This window comes from Apis mellifera, linkage group LG13 (genome assembly GCF_003254395.2).
Source record: "Apis mellifera strain DH4 linkage group LG13, Amel_HAv3.1, whole genome shotgun sequence".
NCBI classification, from domain to species: domain Eukaryota; kingdom Metazoa; phylum Arthropoda; class Insecta; order Hymenoptera; family Apidae; genus Apis; species Apis mellifera.
This window is the reverse complement of record NC_037650.1, coordinates 11,018,550-11,040,862: the sequence shown is the minus strand read 5'-3', so window position 1 is coordinate 11,040,862 and position 22,313 is coordinate 11,018,550. Positions and strand designations below refer to the sequence as shown.

At 34.9% G+C, this 22,313-nt stretch overlaps 1 protein-coding gene across 2 annotated transcripts in view; it reads left to right on the top strand.

Annotated features, from left to right (window-relative positions):
• The window catches only part of LOC725393 (protein TIS11), a 36,030-nt gene extending 17,246 nt beyond the window's left edge, over positions 1–18,784 (top strand). Inside the window, exons 2-3 of one of the 2 annotated variants that reach the window (XM_001121248.5) lie at positions 14,541–15,730; positions 16,676–18,784. In XM_001121248.5, the coding sequence (XP_001121248.1) occupies positions 14,541–15,686 (1,146 nt within the window). In that variant the 3' untranslated portion in view covers positions 15,687–15,730; positions 16,676–18,784. Of the gene's footprint in view, positions 1–14,540 lie in introns of both variants that reach the window. The other variant, XM_016915860.2, reaches the window with a different exon arrangement.
• The last annotated feature ends 3,529 nt before the right edge of the window (positions 18,785–22,313 follow it).

The following is a 22,313-nucleotide window of genomic DNA, read 5'->3' as shown; positions in this document are numbered from 1 at the left end:
CGATTGCTGTTGAGTATACATCGAAAATTTGGACAGTTTTAATCCTTTATTAAATGTTAGTTGATTTTTTGAGTTGCTCCGTTTATATCTGGCCATTTTTATCATCGTTCGTTTTTAATTTCAATCGTCGAACGTAATAACAGTTGCTTATCCTTTATTGGGTTAAATGTTATTCGATTTTTTTTCAGTTGCTCCGTTTATATCTGGCCATTTTTATCATCGTTCGTTTTTAATTTCAATCATCGAACGTAATAACAGTTGCTTATATTTTATTTATTTTTCATTAGAAAAAAAAAGGATACGTGATTCACTGTTTCGACTTTTCTCATTATAAATTCTAATAACCATTGTTCGTATTATAGAAGTATGTTTGTTATTGACAAATTCCATTACTGCCATATTCTGCATACGCGACATTTCATTATAATAAATAATGCATGAATAATGTATGCAAATATTATTGAAATTTTTCCTTCTTAAATATAATAAATTAAAACTTTGAATCTTCTTATTTATGAATTTCGATTATTCGAGTCCATGGTTTTATTTTATCGTCGCTTTACAGTTGAAAACTCTCAAAAATTAGATGAATGTTATATTTTCTATTTTCGAAATAATTGTCAGTTTAATCTCTGCAACAATATCAGAAGAAGAATTCTCAGAATTTCATTTCTCAAAAGTATCTATCGTGTCTCATCATCTATAAATCATTTCTTATAATTCTTTCCTTCTTCTGAATTTCTGAAATTTTTAATTTTCGATCCAATGGAAATTTGACTTAATATAATCGTATCGTATTTTTATATAATTATATAGTTGAGAAGAGAAAGTTATACAAGTTATTTATTATATTTTCAACAATTATAATAATAGAAACAAGTAGTCCTTCTCTAATGAGACGATAAAAGATTATCGTAGAGTTATCGCAGAGTTTAAAATTAACTAGTTTTATTTTTACATCATCTATCGTCCTGTTAGATTTTCTCCACGCGTAAAACGCATTTCCTTCCTCCGTGAATTTAATCGACAAGTCCATCCACGCATTTTTCGAAACGAAAATAAAAATTTAAATTAAATTATTAATTTAATTTTTCAGAAACTGTATATTTTCAATCGTGCGTCGATTTTATTACTCCTCTTCCTCTTCTGCAGGTATATACACAAAGGAATGCAACGTGTAATTAGCCTTTGATCCTTTGAGATTATTAACCGGTGATTAATCGTGGCAAAAATCATCGCTGATGGATTTTATTGGATTTAATTGCAAAGATAAAGTTGGAGTCGCCTCCAAAAAAAAAAAAGAAAAAACAGAGTTGAATGGTTTTATCGAAAATATCGTACGATTTGTTTTCTAATTACGGAAATCGGTGAAATAGTTTGTTATATCTTGTTCACTTATCAATAATGATTTTCCAAACTTTTTCATCATCATTTAATTTTCGATAAATTAACGATAAATCGTAATCGGTTTCTTCTACCTCGTAATTAAATTTCTCTCAAAAAAAGATAAGATACACTGTCGTGTAATGAATAATGTAACTACATCGTTGTAATACCTTATGTAATACCTTCCTTCCATTACAATTTTCTTTTGCCTTGATACGTGAAAATTTTCTCCTCGACCGTTTTTAAATCTTCTAAAACTGTTCCAAATCTTAAAAGCAAACGGTATTGCGAGATACTTAATCACGGTACGGGCAGCATTTACGGATTTAAAATATATTAGACCCGAGAAAAAATGCCAACAATCCGTTAAATTGCTCGATTCGGAACGGTAAGCGTGTAGGCTTAAGCTAGGAATTTGTACGCGTTGCTGTATCAGAAATCAGATAAGCTTAAGCCTTGAACCGTAATTAGCAGGATAGATCTTATAGATCTCGGCAATCTTGCTGCGAGACTCTCTTTAACTTTATTTTTAGTTTTCCGTTTAAAAGGGCAATTTTGCAATTTGCAAATTGAACGATCCAACGATCTTTGATCTTTCGCTCGGTTTATCTGCATAAAAAAAATACCGTTAAAAAAAGGCGATAAATCTTAAGAACAATTTCTTAAAAAGGACACTCGACAAATACAATCAACGACGTATTTAAACGATGATTATAATTATCTCGATCGTATGCAAATTAGACTGCAGCCATTCTCACAATTTTTTACTTATATCAACAATTTTAATTAATTTTCAAAAGTTTTTTTTTCAATTCTGAAACAACAAATCAGCAATTTTGTAATACAATAATTTTCTTTCTTTTTTCGTCTCGTTATTATCCCCTGATGAATTATCGTCACGAGTTTGAATGGTACATCGAACGCGTTTCCTGAGCCTGACTCGGATATAACCTTCGTAAATCGTGGCTCGTACGCAACGAACGAACGAACGACTGAACCGTGACTTGCCCTCGATACACGATGAATAATGTCGGCAGAACAGTTTTCTCGCCAATCGGAAAAATATCGTTTTTCAACCAACTGACTGGGTTCTTTTCCTTTTTCTTTTTCTTTTTCTTTTTTTCCCCCCCTCCTCTCCTTTTCATTCGCTGTTTTCTCTGCGGTTTACTTACGATCGTGAGCGATGATGCAACGGTGATCTCTTTAGCTGTTTTTAATGACGCATCCGTGAGACCATACTCGTTGCCCGCGCAGGTGAATAATAAACAACGAATAATACGTCGTTGTGTCTTCATCGTACTCTGTTGTTCTCTCTTCCTCCTCCTCCTCCTCCCCTCTCCTTTTTTGGCGCAATAAAATAGGCGTGAGATTCTTGATCGTTTTAATTTCTTTTCCCTTCGGTGTTCCCATTGTGGCGAGGTAGATCGATGATAAAAGGAAAGATGGAAGGGGATAATTGAAGAAATAACTCGGGGGGGGATTTATTGTTAATTCTTTAGCGTTAATTATAATTGAAAATTACGAGGAAAGGATATATATATATATACACGTGTAAATTGATTTTATAATTTTTATATTAATCGACCAAGAAACAAGGCGGTTAAGATTTTAATATATAATTATATTGTATTTTAAAACGTTTCTTCCTCGTGGAGAAAGGAAGAGATAAAAATACGAAGAGGTTTTTAGCAATAAATTTTATTCCTCTTGATACTAGATACTAATCTAATGATTGTAAACCACACACACATACATACATATATCTACTTTATTCCGAAAAATTTGAATTTTATATCGTCGTTTTTACCTCTGTTAAATCAGTACGTACAATCTGTTAGATTTTATGATCGAATAAATTAATCTCTCTTTTTTTTTTTTTTTTTTTATCAACGTTCGATTTCTCCGTTCGATTTGTTCGTCCGCCCAATGTTTTCGGATTCTATCGGCGTGGAAAAGCGGGGAGGAAAAACGAGAAGGAAAAGTTGGGAATAATAGAGGTTGGTAGAAGTGTGAGTAGGCAACCACGTGGGTTGTGAAAACTGTTTAACTTTCTACCGGCGGTGAAACGTTACAAAAGGTTGATTCTGATAAAGCAAACACAATGGCGGTTATACACAGGCGCAAAGAAAATAGTGGACGCGCGGTATGTAGGTATTGAATTGTTTATTAGATCACATCACATCGAAGGAATAATTGCGTGGAATCGTTGCGGCAATTTCACCGGTTATCGAAGGCACAAAGGGTATTGTGCTTCGATTTATCGATGTACAGTGTCGTGCACAAATATCTGCCCATTTATCCGACGCATTTTTTTTTTTTCTTTTTTTTTTTTTTTGATTCTATAAATGGGACGGATATTGTTTTAATTGCGAGTTTACGCTACAATATATTCAATTCAAAATCATCAGTTGTTGGCGATAATTCAAAACGAAAAAACACTCAGCAGTTATATTAAAAAGGACAAACTCAGACAAATTATTATGCGGTGTATTTTTTTGAAGAATGTAATTTCACTTTGCTCGATGCATGTAACGCGTGAGAGAGAGAGAGAGAGAGAGAGAGAAAAAAAGAAAAATACGTAATCATAAATAGGTATTGTTTTGCGTTTTGTGCCGGACTATAATCTCTTAGAATACAATTACTTTTAGATATCAATAAAATTTAAGCACAGATACATGAAATTATCGATCGTAAATAAGTACCTTGCTTTCAGTACTGGGGGACATAAAAGAAATTCATTAGTAAAATATATTACAAATTTTTTAAATATATTTTATTCGATGAAGAATAAAGAAAATAAAATTCTCTTCGAAGAGAGCGCATTGGTTGCTACGTGGAGTCGATTAAAAGAGTAGACGCGCGAAACAAGCTGAGGGGGATCAGCTGAGAAAACAAACACTTTTTTTAAGCCCAGGAAATTCGAAATATTTATTCAGTTTATTATAATGCCGCGTTTCGTTACTTTTTAACGCTTGAGTTCTCTATATTCAAAAAAGAAAAAGAAAAAAGAAATCCGTATTTAACTTCTCTGGCAGATAGATAAGAAGAAAAAGTATAGGGATTTGCTAAAAGTTGGACTGGAAAGGGAGATCCTTGAGCGAGGGAACAATATATCTGAGAATAAAATGGATAAAATGGCGTGCCACGTAATAAAAAGTGTCATTGAACGTTGCTGGATCGAGGAATCACGGAAAAGAGAAACAAGTGCAGCGGCGAATCGACTGTTGAAAAGTTGAGATCCGGTTTTTACACGGGCGTCGCCATCTTTTTCGCTCGGTATCACGACTGAATCATACGTTAGTCATCGCGTTTTACAATCACTATACTGGCGAGCAAGGCAGGCAGGCAGGCACGCACGGTGGTCACGTCGAGACGAAGGGAAAAAGCTGCGCACAGCGCTCTCGAAAGGGGCGACACGCTCTTCTGCGCCGGAAAACGAAACGTTCCTACGCTCTCGCTTCTTTTCCCCCGATCCTTGTTGCGGCTCGAAAACTCTCCTCGACCGTGTCTTTCTCCCTCGATCCTTCGCGCGTGCGCAGTCTCTGCCAGCTATTTCCGATTACCTTAGTCCGATCATCTGCGACTCGTTCGAATAGAAATGATGAAACAAGAGATAACGATATCCTTTTTTCTTCTTTGTGCTATTAAGCTTTAATGTGAAATACAATTAAATAGATAACAGATTAACCTATTTGGTAAACGCAATTTCTCATAAGAATTAACGAGATAGATAGTTACTTTTATCTAAATGCTCATCGAAGAAATAATTAAACTTATCGTAATGATAAATTAGAAACTTTTTCTCTCCCCAATATTGTTAACGATGAATTGATATGTAAAAGGACAAAGGTATCACGTTAAAGGTATTTTCACACTGAAGCCTGTTTTCACGAGTTATCTTTGGCCGAGAAGGAATAAAGTATATAATTTCATAAACGGGTATGCATACGATACGCGTTTGCAATTCAGCTGAATATTTCGCTACATATACCACTGTGCTACTCACAATGCTATCTTATTTTTTTATCGCGTTCACGTGACATTCGCGATGTCACGATATCGCAGCACGCCTGTGTGTAGTGCGGGCCAATTGTAGAACATCAGGACGTTACGTGTTAAACGTCTGTTGCTGAGGTCAATTTATCGTTAGGAAAAGTAGCGTATTGCAAATTCAAACAATAAGGTTAACAAGGGATCACGTGCTATTTATTTTTTGCCTTCGTCTTAATATCAACCTTACGATTTGTTTCTCCGTGCAAAGATTCTTCTATCTTGTTTTTTTACGTACCTCGTTATTTTGAACGAGGAAAAAAAAAAATAATCCATCCTTTCCTCTTCCTCCCCATTTGCATTACTGAGAATGAGAAATTAATATATAAATAAATTATTGATGATACAATGATGATTAGCATAAGTGATACAATACAATGATAACGTGACGTGTACATATCTATTTATTTCAAATTAAATATTACTTATCTCTAATACTTCGTAATTAGCCTCTCATGGGAAATTTCTCTTTCTCTGTGTGTGTGTGTGTGTGTATATACATCCGATTGTTAATAAGGACGAAAAGGTTAACTCTATTTATAATTCCTATAATTCCGTATATAAACGTTATTTACAAACAATATTCAAAATTTCAATGAGAGACACTATATTCATCTTTTATTAATATCCATGCTTTTCCAGTTATACAGAAACTATCATCCTCCGAATCAGTGTTTCTCAATCTTCCCTTTTACAGAGATACGCTCGTCTTTACACACACACACACACACACACACACACACACACACACACACACACACACACACACACACACACACACACACACACACACACACCGTATAATATTTTTATGTTCGACAAAATCGCAGAAAACGTTATTACCGACTGAAACAGCCCATAAAAATTGTCGAAACGGCGGGAAAAATATGCGCGATACGGGATAATTCCGTTGGTTAATTCAGCGACAATTAATAATCGAACATTGTTAATAATCGAGATTTTTTACTTCTGTCGATCCACGGATTCCGCCTCGGGCGAGGAAAATATAATGGGATGGTATTTTGCGAATACCGTTTCAATAGCGGCGGACAAACCGGATAATTAGGATAATTAAAGTGAATCCCGACGATGGCTCGGTTACGTAAGAACGTGCGTGAAGCGCCGATTTCCATTCAACTGGCGCCACGTTGCTGCTTCTTCGCTCTTGACTCCTTCGTTGCCCGCCATTGCCTTTTTCCTCTCGCTCCGCTTACTTTCACCTTTGACCTTCGGAATGAATCCATGGTCTTCGAGGTTTGAACGTGCAATAGAAGCCGTGAAACTTGTATCGATATAATAGGCTGTCTCTATCCTTCTTTTATTCCTTCGCTTTACTTCTTTCTTCTTCTCAAAATGGTTTTTATATTTTTCGACGAGTCGAGGTTAAAAAAAATAATTTCGCACGAGAAAGATATATATATATATATATGTGGAGAGTGGAGTGGAGTGATTTTTGAAATTATTCTATCGACCGAGTTGTCATTTATTATTATAATTCTAGAAATTGATGAATCATTTTCTTCGAAATGATATTTTGATTAATCATCGAGTATCGACGATTTAAGCAGCGATAGAATTTAAAATATGATGTATATTACATTAGATATAAGTGACACTTTTGAATATCATATATTACGCGTGTAAACTCAACTTTGAATTCGCAACAATTTATTTTATTGAGAGATCGAAAGATTTTTCATTCGATTCAAGAATCGAAGAAGATAAAATTCGACGATAGTTTTTTTTTAAATTAATAATTTTTTTTAAATTATTTCTTGAAAGATAAAGTTAGTTTTCGTTCGTAAAATATATAGTTTCTTTCCATCAGGTAGATTTCTAATTTTCCTAAAAGTATAAAATGTATAATCGCTAATCGACAATCGTTTGAATAACAAATCGTAAAAAGCTGTTAAAATGGCTCATTAGATTATAAGGATTAAGATAAACTACGTAATTTACGATTAGTTATCGTCGAAATTAAAAAATAAAATATTATCGGTTACAATAACAACAATACTGAATGGGATATTTTCGGAATTTCGTATAATTTTCTTATAATATCGGTCTAAAATTAAAAAAAAAATGTTAAAAATATTATATATAATTAATTGCAACGAATTATAATTTTCTTTTTTTTGTGACAACAAGTATGTTAAATACTTACGCCATATCGTAACTTATCCAACCTTATCGAATCCGAATTTTTTTATACGAATCTTTTGAATTTAATTTAATCTCTGCCATTTTTATACAGCCAAAACGTTGTTCAAACATTCGATCGATATATCATTATTACTTCAAATACAATATATATATATATACAATGTACGTTGCAATTAAAACATAAGCTTTGAAACACATCAGAGATTTAATATTTTGAATTAATTCGTAGTGTGTGTAATTAAAATTTCGTAGCATTAGAAAACAATCAAGTTCTTCTTTCATCACAACTTATAATACACTTATACACCGTGTGCTATTTTAGTTTGTTCCTTCGTCCAATTGGGAATGGTGAAACATCGTTGAGATTGAACGCATTGATTAATCGTAACGAACAATATATATATATATATTGCGTTGTATATTGGTGCAATGCAGGTTTCTGATGTCATGGGAACGTGGAATATTTAAATATCTGAATAAACTGTTGTATGCAATTTATCACTCGTCGTGTATGCAATATTTATGACGTTGTGTTATTCTTTCATTCCGCACGACGATATTTCTACGTCTGTCATATGTTTATTTATTTTGCGGTCAAAATAGCAATACAAGTTTTCCTTAAAATTAAGATAAAAAGAAAAAAAGTTTCATTATTTCTCCTCGAGCGATAATTTTCTTCCATGTCTCGAAAACGGATCGCGTTTATTTATTTTTAATCTTCTTAGAGAAAATTTCTAAATTTTTTTTTTCTAAATTTTTCTTCCATTCAAACATTCCATTGAAACAGAAGTTTTTTTTTTTATATATTATATGGAGAAAGAAATTTTGTAAGGAAGTTTTGAACGGTCCAAAATTTGAATAAAAAAAATAAAAAAGGAGAAAAGTAGACGAATTCGTACAAAACTTAAAAGTTTTTATCTTAGAACATGACAAGCAATCGTCATATATTGCGTTGTTTCGTTCAAAATACGATAATACTGCTATATAGTCGTGGTTTTATCAATCTCATTACCTTATCATCTACCACATCTGGTGAAACTTTTCCATATGCGTGGAATAGAAAATTGCGCAAACAATAAACCATAGTGTTTAAATTGATATAACAGTCGAGTCATTTATTGTTACATTCTTAAAAAATCTATTAGCAATCTAATAACAAATGACGAAGCGATTCGATTTGTCGAGTGATTGCGTTTTCAATATCGAAAGGGATAAATATTAAAAAGATAAAAAGGAAAATTTATCATTATGCAAAAAATCGATGTTGTAAATATAATAATAAAAACGTTAATTAATTGATGGTATCGGAGAAATGAGGTTTTCGTTTATTTTTTTTAATTACTTTTCCTTCTTCCAGATCTGATATCATTAATAATTTGATACGTTATCAAATTAGTATTGTTTCGTTATTATTTTACGCGTGATTAATATCTTTTCATTGTTTTTTTCGTAGCGTGATAAAGAAATATTGAACAGAGGAATCGATATTTTTCGTGTGTATAAATTGTGACACGAGACGATTAAAAAATTATGGAAGGATCACTCACTCAAATGACACTCACTCGATGACTCATTGTTAACAAAGGTATATCCGATAACTTTAAAAGCTATATACGATTCATGCATTCGATAAAACCGTACGGATAAACGTTTATACATAATATATATATGCGTTTCTTCGATAACTGACCCACTTATGCCCCCCTTTTCTTCTTTTTCCTATAACATTGAAATCTTAAAAATTTCGTTCCACTTAGAACTTTGATCGCTAATTCAAAGGAACAAGGACGCGACAATTGGCTCGTTTTCCCATATGAAATGAAGAAAACCAATTGGATCGGGGAAATTTATACGTTTTTTGGAAAATTTAAATTTAAGAAGAATCGTAAAATTTATACAATTTGATTAATGTTCTAATTTTAAAAAAAACATATGAAATGAAGAAAACCAATTGGATCGGGGAAATTTGTTTTTTGAAAAATTTAAATTTAAGAAGAATCGTAAAATTTATACAATTTGATTAATGTTCTAATTTTTAAAAAAACATATGAAATGAAGAAAACCTATTGGATTAGATCGGAAAAATTTATACGTTTTTTGAAAAATTTAAATTTAAGAAGAATCGTAAAGAATCGTATTTTGAGCGTGATTAATATTCTAATTTTTAAAAAACATATGAAATGAAGAAAACCAATTGGATTGGATCGGGGAAATTTATACGTTTTTTGGAAAATTTAAATATAAGAAGAATCGTAACATTTATAAAATTTGAGCGTGATTAATACACTTGACTATATACACTTTGATTGATATAGAAGATATAAAAATTAATTTATAATCTTCAATTAATTCTAGTAAATAGTAAATTGATCATTCTGATATAAATATAAATGATTATTAGAAACGCAGAATTGCTTCTAATTTGATTAATTAATTATATATTATATAAAAAGTATTGTTTTATTCCTTGAAATAAATTGAAAAAAAAATGTTTAGATTCGTATTAGCGATATCCAATCATTAACGTGTTAATCAAATGTATAAACAAGAGATTCGTTTCAATTTATTCCCTGTTCTTATCTATTTCTTTGCGCAAACGTGAAGATTCATGAAATAAATTTCATAATTTCTTAATAGAAGAAATCAATTTAATTAGAAATAGAATTAAAACTTTTAAGGAACGTTTCAATTTTTCATACACAAAGTTTTAACTTTTAACTTTTTCTTTTGGGAAAAGTGAGAGCATCTTTCGATGGGTTATCGAGTTTCATAATTTCCTAATAGAAGAAATCAATTTAATTAGAAATAGAATTAAAACTTTTAAGAAACGTTTCAATTTTTCATACACAAAGTTTTAACTTTTAACTTTTTTTTTTTGGGAGAGGAGGGGGAAAAGTGAGAGCATCTTTCGATGGGTTATCGAGTATCGAGTACACACAAAGCTCGGTGTTCTGCTTAGGAAACGAATCGACCAGATGAACGCGCTGCTGTGCCACGCCAGACTCCCCGACTGTCGTCGTGGTCGAATCGAGTGAATGAAAAGTGGTATGCCTATTTTCAGCCTGTTTCGTGGAAACTCTCTCGACGACTGTTACACACCAGAGAGCAGCGATTAGCAGACTCCGTGCTGCACACTTCTATGCACTTGTTTCCCGAGAGTAGTACGGCGAGAGGTTTGGCGTGAATCATCCACGGTGAGACGACGAAATCCGTTTTCTTTCATCGAGTATGGCGTCGTCGACCTCGACCAGCGGCCATTCGAGAGAAATTTCTCGAGAAGAATGTACTTTTTTTTTGCCACCGCGACCTTTTTCCATCGTTTTTCCATCCTCGACACGTAACTCTTTCCTCGGAAGGAGGCCTGCTGCCTTGCAGTTTTCGACTGACGCAAGAGATCGATCGTTTTTTTCTTCCCTCCTTCTTTCGGATGGATCTGCCAACTCATCCCGGAGAATCTTTCTCTCGCAAAATTTGTGGAAGATCGATCGATGATGAAACCGACGAATGCGATTTCCGCGTCGAAGAATTTTAATTTTAAAAAAAGGGATTCGAAAGGTCAGATGATGAAATCGTGAATCAGAAATTAAAGAAAGAAGAAAATTTTTTACTCGTTCTTCGTCGAAAGAATTCTCATTGTTCAAACTGTGTTGTATGGTAGCGAATTCTTCCATTGTTTGAACGAGATATCGTTCAGTAGACGGTGTGAAGAATCGATAACGATTTCTAAATTGTGGGAAATTATTTTACCAACGATGCTAATAATAGCAGATGTATTTATCGTCGAAATTCGTGGACGATAAACGGGGACGAAATTCGAATGTTTTTCTTACGCCGGTTTAAACTCGACAAAAGTATTAACATTAACATACTGGAAACACGTATCACGGGACTCGTGCATTATACACTGTGCGAACGCACGTGCTAGTGGAAATTTCCAGACGATGCGAAAGGATCTGTGGAAACTACTGATGGAGGAGCATAAGAATCGATCTTTGGGCAAAGATTAACGAAGCAAACGATTCGAATTCCTTTTTAATTTATTTTATAATATAATATAATTTAAAATTTTCTTTTAAAGCGTCATCGACGAGTATCGGCGAACTCGATTTTTCCGTACACGCGTATGTACGTACGATTTCGAAATTAATTATTATAGGATTGCTGCACACTCGGTGATTCAACAAGTAACGGTGTTTCGACACACGATCGCGTTGTTCCTGCTTTTGTCGAATAATTCTATTGCACAATTTCGAACTCGTTATATCGTAGATAAAAATAAACATATTAACGAGACGGATAATTTAAATTGATTTCAGGGTTATTGTTTATTACATCGTATGCGCGGCTTACAATAAATGTTTACCCGCAAAGTACGAGCGTGCACGTGATTAAAGGCTGTAAATTACCATAATAAGCCATTTAACTCTAGCTGGTTTACGGTTTTTATTCTCTTTAATGTAAACCGAGAACATTTCGATCGATTACATTGATTGAAAACTCGTCGTCCTCGATACGATAATACACTTTCGTATGCGCGTTAATTTAATCGTCCTCTTGTAATTTATTCTTACATATCAACGATTTCGATTGATATCCGGTCCCGATCCTATTCCTCTCTCCCTCTTTCATTTAATATATATATACAAAAATTTCGACGGAGATGGAAAAAAAAGAAAAAGAATTTGCTCCATTAGCATAAAAACTATCGGTATGACGATTGGTCTTAGTCATATAAGATGTCGGTTCACCTTGGCAAATGTCAATTCTAATATAAATTGAAGTATGATAATTGATTCCGTGATAAACGGTTTGCCTCTTCTAAAGAAAAAAAAAAAATTATGAGGATATTTTTTTAAAAAACAGAAGAATCACCCGAATGATGTTTTTTTTTTTTTACAATAAATACGTTTCCTTGAAAATATTTTTTGTGAAAGCTCACGAAATCGACGATACTATCTGGCAACGATAATATATTTAACCGAACCCCGGTTAAAGTAGCGCTTAATGGAGAGCTAGATAAAGATTGACAGGAATTGTAGTAAATACCGAAGATGGAGGGTTCGTTTTTATGGTTTGAAGAAAGGTTGAGTTGAAATTTTCTCTATCTAAGATTTCTTGGGTCTTCTCGTTCGGTGAGGGCCTCGTAAAATCCGATTGTTTCCAAAGGGGCAGTTTCTCTCTCTCTTCGCAGGAGTTTATTCTCAGATTTTTCTCAGGTAGATTCTCTCAACAACAAATTTTGGTTTCTTCCCTCTTGGAAAAAAGGTCCCTTTCGAACCGTTGCCTTTCGTCCTCGCATACCTGGATCCTCTTTCTATAATTTTTAAAACTTGTCATCGATCGAATTCTACCTCTCTCTCTCTCTCTCTCTCTCTCTCTCTCTCTCTCTCTCTCTCTCTCTCTCTCTCTCTCTCTCTCGATTTAAAAGCAATTAACGATAACGATGTTTTTTTTCGTATCGAAGACAGAAATTAATTGTTTGGAATCGAGCGTATCGATACGTGTTGATAATTTCATTGTTCGAATAGAAATTCGTGCTTACGTAACAGATTTCAAATTTTTAAATCGTTGGTAAATCAATCTGTAAGAATACACATACACACACACACACACACATATGTATATATTACTTAGAATCGAACTTTCACATTTAGCCTGTGATAAGCGAGCAATTGAAATATCGAGAAGGAGATTTATTTTTGTAATTCCGTTTCACAACACGGAATTACTCAATTCCGTTTTTTTTTTTTCTCCTCTGTTTGCGCGCAAAATCGCCAACATCTCGTCGCAAAAGCGTAAAATTGTCAGCCGATAGATAACGAAGCGTTTCATCGGGACGTTCGAAATCTCTCCAACGTTTCGAATAAAGCAATTGTGCACGCCATTTCCTGTATTCCTTGATTGGACAATCTATTAGAAATAAATGATCGTTGTTGGTCAAGGGTTCGCGGTCCGAGCGGTTATATCGCGTTGCGTAAGCCATCATCAATATCGTAATATCTTAGATGAAGTTTCGGGTAAATGACGCGTATTGTTCCTCCATTCCGCGGAATTATTACCGCTATCGCTATCGGTAATCCGCCTTCGTTTTTATAATTATCTCGAGGAACGGCACGACAAACCGTTTAAATCTGTTACACACGCTTGGTATTATTTCGTTACGTCACACGTATTAAAAATATCAATTGCTGTTGCTGCCATCTCTTCCATCTCGATTCCTCGAAACGTTTCATTCTCTGCTCAAAGGATAAATAAGACCAGCTTATTCTCTTTCTCTTTCTCTCTTTCTCTTTCTCTCGAAAGAACGGAGAAATGTTGCTTTGCAAATATATAGCTCCAGGCTAAAATCGGGCTAATGGCCTCTCTTATTTAATAATTTAATTGGGAGGAACGAAATTTCGCAATTTCGAGGAAAATTTTATCGTGCAAATTTTTCTTTTGTGATAGATATTTCTTTTAATCGCATAATTCAATTCTTAATCATCTCTGATGATTTTTATTACGATATCAGAGGGATGATAATAATGGAAAAATTACGCGAAATAGAGTAGATGAAAATGATAAAAAAAATTGAACCATAAATTCTATCATTAAAACAAAAAAATGAATTTGAGTATTCAATTGTTTGAAGAATTGTAAAATAAATTCCTAATAGAATTGTTAATGATAAATATGATTTTCTAAGTTTTAAATTGTTAATAATTAAATAATAATGACTTAATGTAAATCCTGATGACACAAGAATAAATGAATTTAGTAAAGGAATTTCTATTGGATCAAAAAATTTAATATCTTTTGGAGGTCGTGTTATATTAATTTCCATGAAAAGTGGAAAGAAATTGTACGAGTTAGGGACGACGAAAGGGAGAATTGTGGAGGGAAATGAATATAGGGAGAAAGGAGGAGGCGAAGAAAATATAGTTTGGATCGGTGTGTTACAGAACGCATCTGCGAAGGCGAAGGAAGCGACATCGGGATCCGCGACAAACACCTCGAGCAACGGTTCGAGCGGGAACAATGGGGGACACGCGCCACTTCGCCGCTACACATCCCTGGTAACAACCCTGATCGAGCAGCACCGTAAACTGGATCGCAGCGCGAGCGAGCCGACCTCCCGGTACAAGACCGAGTTGTGCAGGCCGTTCGAGGAGAGCGGCACCTGCAAATACGGCGACAAGTGTCAGTTCGCTCACGGGTACAGCGAGTTGCGCAACCTCGCCCGCCACCCCAAATACAAGACCGAGCTGTGCCGCACGTTTCACACGATCGGTTTCTGCCCGTACGGGCCCCGTTGCCATTTCATCCACAACTTCGAGGAGGCACGGATCCACAATCAGAAAGTGAGCGCCCAACTGGGTTCCACCCAGCCCAACATAATAAGCCTGAACCCGTTGTTGAGCGCAGCGGCGGCCGCGGCCGTGGCCGCCGGTGGAAACGGGTGCAACGGATCCAACGTGAACTCGAGCAGCAACGTCTCGTTGCTCGAGCAGATCGTCGCCTCCCCCCAGGTGACGGCGATCGCCGCCGCGGCCACCACCCCCAACCTGATGAGAACCAACTCGTTGAGCCTGTGCAACTCGGGCAACGTGTACAACCCACCGCCATTGCTCAGAACCAACTCGTTGAGCTTGACGACCAGCCAACACCATCACCACCACCACCACCATCACCACCATCACCAGACCGGTTCCACGAGCGCGAGCTCGGTGATCGGCGCCACCAGGCCCAAGCCGTTGAATCTCAGCCCGACCTTCTCGCTCGGCAGCACCGGGGACTCGATTTCACCTTCGTCCAGCCTCAGCCAGTCGCCCACCAACTCGATGGCGAGTTTCTTCAGCGACGACTGTAACCAACAACCGTCCGTGACCAGCCTGCCCACCACGCCGTTCAGCTTCGGCCAGGATTTCGGCCTTCTCGCGACCAGGCAGAGCCCCAGTCCGCGAACCAACAGCGTTTGCAGCCCGTTGGGCTCGGACGAGCTCGCGCCAAGGACACCGTCCCCGTTGTCGCCCAACGCCGAGTCCAGGCTCCCCGTGTTCAACAGGATCAGCAGCACTCTCGCCGACTTCGACAATCTTAAGATCTAAAGGGGGCGCTCTTCTTTCCGACTCCTGGGTCCTTCCACTCTTTGGTATTTTATTCTTTTTGTTTTCTTCTTCTTCTTCTTCTTCTTCTTTTATTACTATTACTTTTACCACTGCTTCTTCTTTTTCTTCTTCTTTCTTTATTTCTTTCTTCTTTTCTTTCTTTCCTCGCAATCTTTTTAAGAGATGTATACGCGGATGTGATTTCGAGCAACACGTGCGAAGGAAGAACAAGAGAGAGGACAAACAAAGAGCGTTGGACCCGAAAAAAAATATATATTACTCTAATTTAATGATATGGATGAAAAAGACAGGAGAAAATGTGTTTAAGGGAGAGGGACACGGACTCTTCCACCGACTTGAAGAGGTTTTTTTTTTCTTTTTTCGTCTTCTTCTTCTTCTTCTTCTTCTTCTTTTTATTCTTTTTACACGCGCGCGCGCGCGCGCGCGCTCATATACACACACATACATACACACACATAAATATATATATATATATATATTTTTTTAACATTTAAACTGCATTTCTCGCGTTGTAGACGGATTCTTTTCCTCTCCGTCAGCTTCTTATTTAAGCGTTTCTTTTCTTTTCGTAGGAAATCGTTAGGCATCTTACTCTCGTTCTTTAAAAAAAAAAAACGATCATCTCTTCCTTTTTTTATTCATAATCGTCACGATTATTATATTATTATATTATTATATATATATATATTATTATTATTATTATTATCGCTACAATTTAATATTAATTATTAACGTTATCATTAATATCACTATCGATATTGAATATCGTTATATTAATCTTAATTAATAGCGTCAGATCATTTTCTGACCAACGGAGCCGTTTTCATCTCCTTTTTCTTCCCTCCACCCCCTCCCTCCCTCCCTCCCTTCCATTATCATTATCGTCATCGTCTCATCGTTTCATCGTTTCATCATTATCATTATCGTCATCGTCATCATCCTTTTTTTATTTCTCTTCTACTTTTAAGTTTTACGCTCGTTTAACGGAAAGGACGAGATGATATCAGCCCGGATGTCTCGACCTGCTCGTGGGAATCCTTGATATATACGCGATTCAACCATGGAGAAAGGGAAAAATACGGGGGAAAAAAAAAACGTAAAAAGGAAAAAAAAAAAAAGAAATTTTAAGATTTTAAGATCCGAGAGATAGAAAAATAGAATCGTAATGTAAAATGATATAAATCGTGTAGTATGCGTAGTAGAAACGTATCGAGAAACGAAGAACAAGGCGAATGGAAACAGGTCGGAACGAGAGGGACGGAGTCGTCCAAGCCTCTACCGAATTGTGTGACTTCCTTCGAGAAAGTTGTTCTTTGATCTCTCTTGGACCCATAACCCCGTGATCTCGTCTCGTTTCCATCGTCGTCCATCCGCTTTGTCCGTTCGCTCTTCCATTTTCTGTCTCCATCGTGCACACGCACACGCACACGCACGCGCGCAAGGATACTCACGGGAACGAAGCGTTAATATATATATATATATTTTTTTTTTTTTCAATTTCGATCCGGGGCAGGTGAAACGTTGCAATATTCCAAAATGATATTTTTTTTCTTTTCTTTTTTTTTTTTTTTTTTTTGTCTTAACTCTTTCGTTTTATCCTTTATATATAATAATGTTCGCGTTTTTTCCCCTCCGGGATTATTCCTCCCCTCCCCCTCTCCTTCATGTTGCGAAAGGACGAGGGAGGGGAAAGTTGTATTTCGAGAGTGAAAGGGAGACGAGAGCAAGACGCATGCGAGAGAGAGAGAGAGAGAGAGACAGAGAGAAAGAACGGATCGAGAGGAAGAGAGAAAGAGAAGTAGAAAGAGTCGCAGGCATATATATAACGTATATGTATATTTATACAGAAACGAGTTTTCGTCGTTCGCGTTGGTATTGAAGTGATCGAAGTGACGAAACGCGCGAAAAACGGATCAAAGATCATGCTATGCAGATTTAAAGTGGCTTAAGAACTCCGATTGTCTTCCAATGTTAGAACGAGTAAGGGATTCGTTTGCATGGGTGTATGGGTTTGTGCGTACGAGTTACTTGGACACGGAGCGAATGAGGAAGGGAGAGGGGAGGTGGTGAGAGCAACGGTGGACGAGCAAAAAGGAAAGATAATGAGAGAAAGTGATGCGTTTGTATGTGTTACGTGTGTATGTGGAAATTACGTGTCCGGGAGACGAACTTGTGTCCATGGGATGAACGAAAGTGCGTTTAAAAAAAAAAAAAATAAGTTACGCGATATATATTTGGATATTTTTGTAAAGGAGGAGGAATTCGTCAGGGCTTTCGATCGTCACGAGACGAACTTTTTGTTGTAAAGACGATGAGAAAAAAAGAGAAAGAAAGAGAGAGAGAGAGAGAGAGAGAGAGAGAGAGAGAGAGATTTGCCTTCAGAATTCGTTCGTTTATTTTTTACTTCGAGACTTTTATTCTCGATTTACTTTTCATTTTCTGATTTATCGGACTGAAGAGAATCTTTATCTATCGGATTTTGTCGTAGTTTGATATTATAGCATTTGAGGTTTTTTTTTTTTTTTTACCATTAACGCTTTTATCCGTTCTCTTCTACGTTTTCGTTTAATCGATTCGGTCGAAAGAGTAGTGAGAGTAGAGAAAATGGAGAAAAGTGGTGTGTTTCTTCTATTCATTTTTTTACCGGAAAGATAGGACGGTCGAATTAATTGATAAGAAATTCTAACGATAACGTCCAGAGAGAGAGAGCCAACTTTTCCCTCACGAATTATCTTTATCTGTCCAAAAGGAAGCAAATCTCTGTAAGAAAAAAAAATTTGAAAATTATTTATCGTAGTTTTAACGACTTCAATAGTAATCGAATTAATTTTACGTTAGAGAATATCGATGGTTAGCTTCTTTAATGGTGCCTTAAATGAGTGCCTCGTCGATAAATAAATGAACGATGAACGAGTATTTGATTTAAAAAAAAAAAAAAAAAAAAAAAAAATAATGGAGTGTGATAGGAAGAGAGAGTGAGCGGGAGAGAATGAAAGAGATATCATCAATTTCGTGGTATATATATATATATATATACACACATATATATTTACATTGTTCTTTCCCATAAAAAAAAATGTGATATGTAACTATTGCAATAGAAATATTAACTATTATTAAAGAAAAGAAATCTATTATAGAGAGAGAGAGAGAGAGAAAGATAGAGAGAGCGCGAGTCAGGGAGAGACAGATATATCGAGCGAAAGTGAGAGTATGGTTGGAGGAATGAGGCGACGTAATTTCGAGAGTGCTTCCATCTAGCGGGGGAAAAAATTATTTTTCGTATCCCGAAGAATTCATTCGAAGGAAATGAAACCATTGCACCAATCGATTCTTAATTTTTAGTGTATATTGAATATATATATATACATATATATATTTATTAATTATTATTTTTCTCTCCTTTTTTTTTTAAAAAATATGAATTGGATGCAATCTTTGAGATTTTAATATATCGGATCGATCTTCTTCGAAAAAAATATTTATTTCCACCGCGCGTCGCTTCAAACCGAGAGTGTCGAGAGAGTAAGAGAGAGTGAGAGAGAGAGAGTGTGTGTGTGTGAGAGAGAGAGAGAAAGAAAGAAAGAGAAAAACAAAACGAGACAAAAAAGAAAGTGCCTAAATGACGTAGTTTTTGAAAATCGAATACATCTTGTATATATGCACATCATACACTCTTATGCTAAAACAAAATATGTTTTCATTTAATTTATACTTGAAACAAATATTATTATAGATTTAGTTTATTATTATTATTATTATTATTATTATTATATTAATATAATTATTTTTATTAATAATTAATTATTAACTATCATTATTTTATATTATATTATATTATATTATATTATATTATATTATATTATATTATATTATATTATATTATATTATATATTATATTATTATTATTATTATTATTATTGTATTCATAGCATTGTACGCCTGTATCGCATACGAAGTAGGTGATCATTTACTTCGACGAACAGTACGGCACATCCATTTAATATTATCTTCATTATATTATTTATCTGGCTGATCGTTTCTTTTTTCTTTTTATTATTATTATTATTATTATTATTATTATTATTATAATATTATATTATTATATTATTATTATATTATTATTATTAATATTATTATTTTTTTTTGTTTCTTTTGCCTTTTTGTAAAACGATGCAATCAATTGCTAGTGCAGTCGGTTGCTTCGATGATCGTCGTTCAAAACTCCGAACTAAAGTCAATTAATGCCGTGTCTTATCTAATATATATATATATATATATCGTCGCAAATTATCGTGACCCTTATATATACATTATATTATGCTATTATTAATATTAACATTATTACTATTGCTATTACTTTTGCTATTTACTTTATATCATTATTATTATTATTATTACCATTGCTGCTACCACTATCTATTACCGCACTAGTGTTAATCCAGCATTACCGTCATAAATATTTACCATTTATTGTCATCACGATCATATCCCCGTTTGTTATCATGATTCCGCGTGGAGAAACGCGAAGGGTTCTATCCCTTGATTCCCTTACATTTTCGAACTCAAGCTACGGGTTCAACTTTTGTACATCTATTATTTAACGAACGCATTATTTAATTCCTTGCCATAACAAACACGCACTCTTCCGTTTCTCTCGTGCCCCTGCGAAACGACACGCGCGCTCTCATAGTCCCCTCGCTGCCAGTGACCAGCCACACACTCTCGTTTCTCTTTTACTATCTATTTACTATTTAGATCGTAAAAATTCAAAAATTATAATAGATTATAATAGATTACAATGGACAAAAATTTAAAAGTTTGAAAAATTGTAAAAGAAGAGGATAATTTTTCCATAAATTGGAAATATTCTCGTTCAAGCGCATCATCATTCACTTGTACTCGTTCGGGCAAACGTTCAAACTCAAACGTACGAAATGAGATTCGATCAATCTCGAAGCGAGTGGACGTTTTAACGCTGGTTCTGCGTTACGGTAACCAGGAAAGGGATAACGTAGCAGGGAGAGCCATCTATAGAGGGGGCGAGAGTATAGAGAGAAAAGAACGCGTTTACCAGACGCGGAGAGTGAAAGTTCCCCCGAGTTTCTTCGTCGCTCGGAACGAGAGATAAAAAGATGCGTAGGCACACATGGTGGCGCTGGTGGTGGTGGTGGGGGGGCTATGGAGGCCTATGCTCCACGCGCGTTCTCCAAAACGAAACCAAGCGTTATATATACACCACCGTGTAACACACGTACAAGTTCACGTTTGCCTCTCGCGATCGAACGGGAAGAGACGAACTTTCGAGTTCCCTCCTCGTGTCGCGAGAGATCCGCGATTATACTCGCACGACGATGAAAGAAGTAGCGACGGCACACCTTTTCAAAAGCGTCTCGCGATGCCGACCACCGAGTCTCCTTCTGTCGTGTTCTGCCATCTTTGTTGTTATATCGTTATTTATATATTATTACCATTTTTCCCCCCCGCCTATTTTTGTTTTGCGCAGAAAAATGGGCCAATTTCTCATTCAAGATTTCTTTCCCCTCTTTTTTCATAAGTTATAAATCGTTGTGATTTCGTTTCACCTCTTCCGAGAGATAAATTTATTTATTTATTTTTTTTTCTTGTTTTTAGTTTTGCATAATCACTTTATAGCCGATCGTGAATTTTGAGTACGAAGAGATACTTGTGCAACGTGATTTTTTTTATTGTAGTTTACAGAAGAGAACTTGATCGCGCAAATTGACAGCATATAAATATTTCTTGATTGAACGTTTTTTTTTTTAATATATATAAACAATTTTTATTTCTTTCTATAATTTAAAGATTGTTTTATAAAATCATTTTAAATGATTTTTTAAAAATTGCTGAAAAATTTATGAAATGTGGAATTTTAAAGAGAAAAGTTGATCTTTAATTTTTTAGAAAAAGTTAAAGACACGAAACTTTTTTGTTTAAACATTTCTTAAATTTTACATTTTTTTTTTTCCCACAGAATCTTAATATCAACAAGAAATATATTTTTATGTTAAGGATGAGAACGTACTCAATTTGCACGTTAATTTCTATATTTATTTTTTATTTTCATGTTTCACAACTTAAAAAATATGTATTCAATAATTCTCGAGAAGACAATGATCTAGGAAGAAATTCACAGAATTGAATATATATATATATATATGTTAGGATATTTAATTTATTTATAAACTTATAGAAATAGATCGATTTCACTTGCATGGAGGCAACGTAATTGTATACATTGCATACGTGCTATTTATCAATCATTTTTCCCTTCATTTTTCGTTCCAAATCATTTTTTATTTTTCTTTCCTTCTTTCCTTTTTCCCATGGAACGAAACAAGTTTCCTACTAACCCGTACGTAGGAAGGAACACTCTTCAATTCGAACACCATCATTTCTTCATCCAAAACACGCTTCTTTGAATTCATCTTTACCGTGTATTCGCACGTTTCTTCTTTTATTTACATTGTACACTTACAAACTTAAGCTGTAAATATCGAGTTTAAACGAGCACGAATGGGCGCAAGAAAGAAAGGGAGTTTTTTTAGTTGATTAGTGCAATTAATATTATTATACCTATTTATT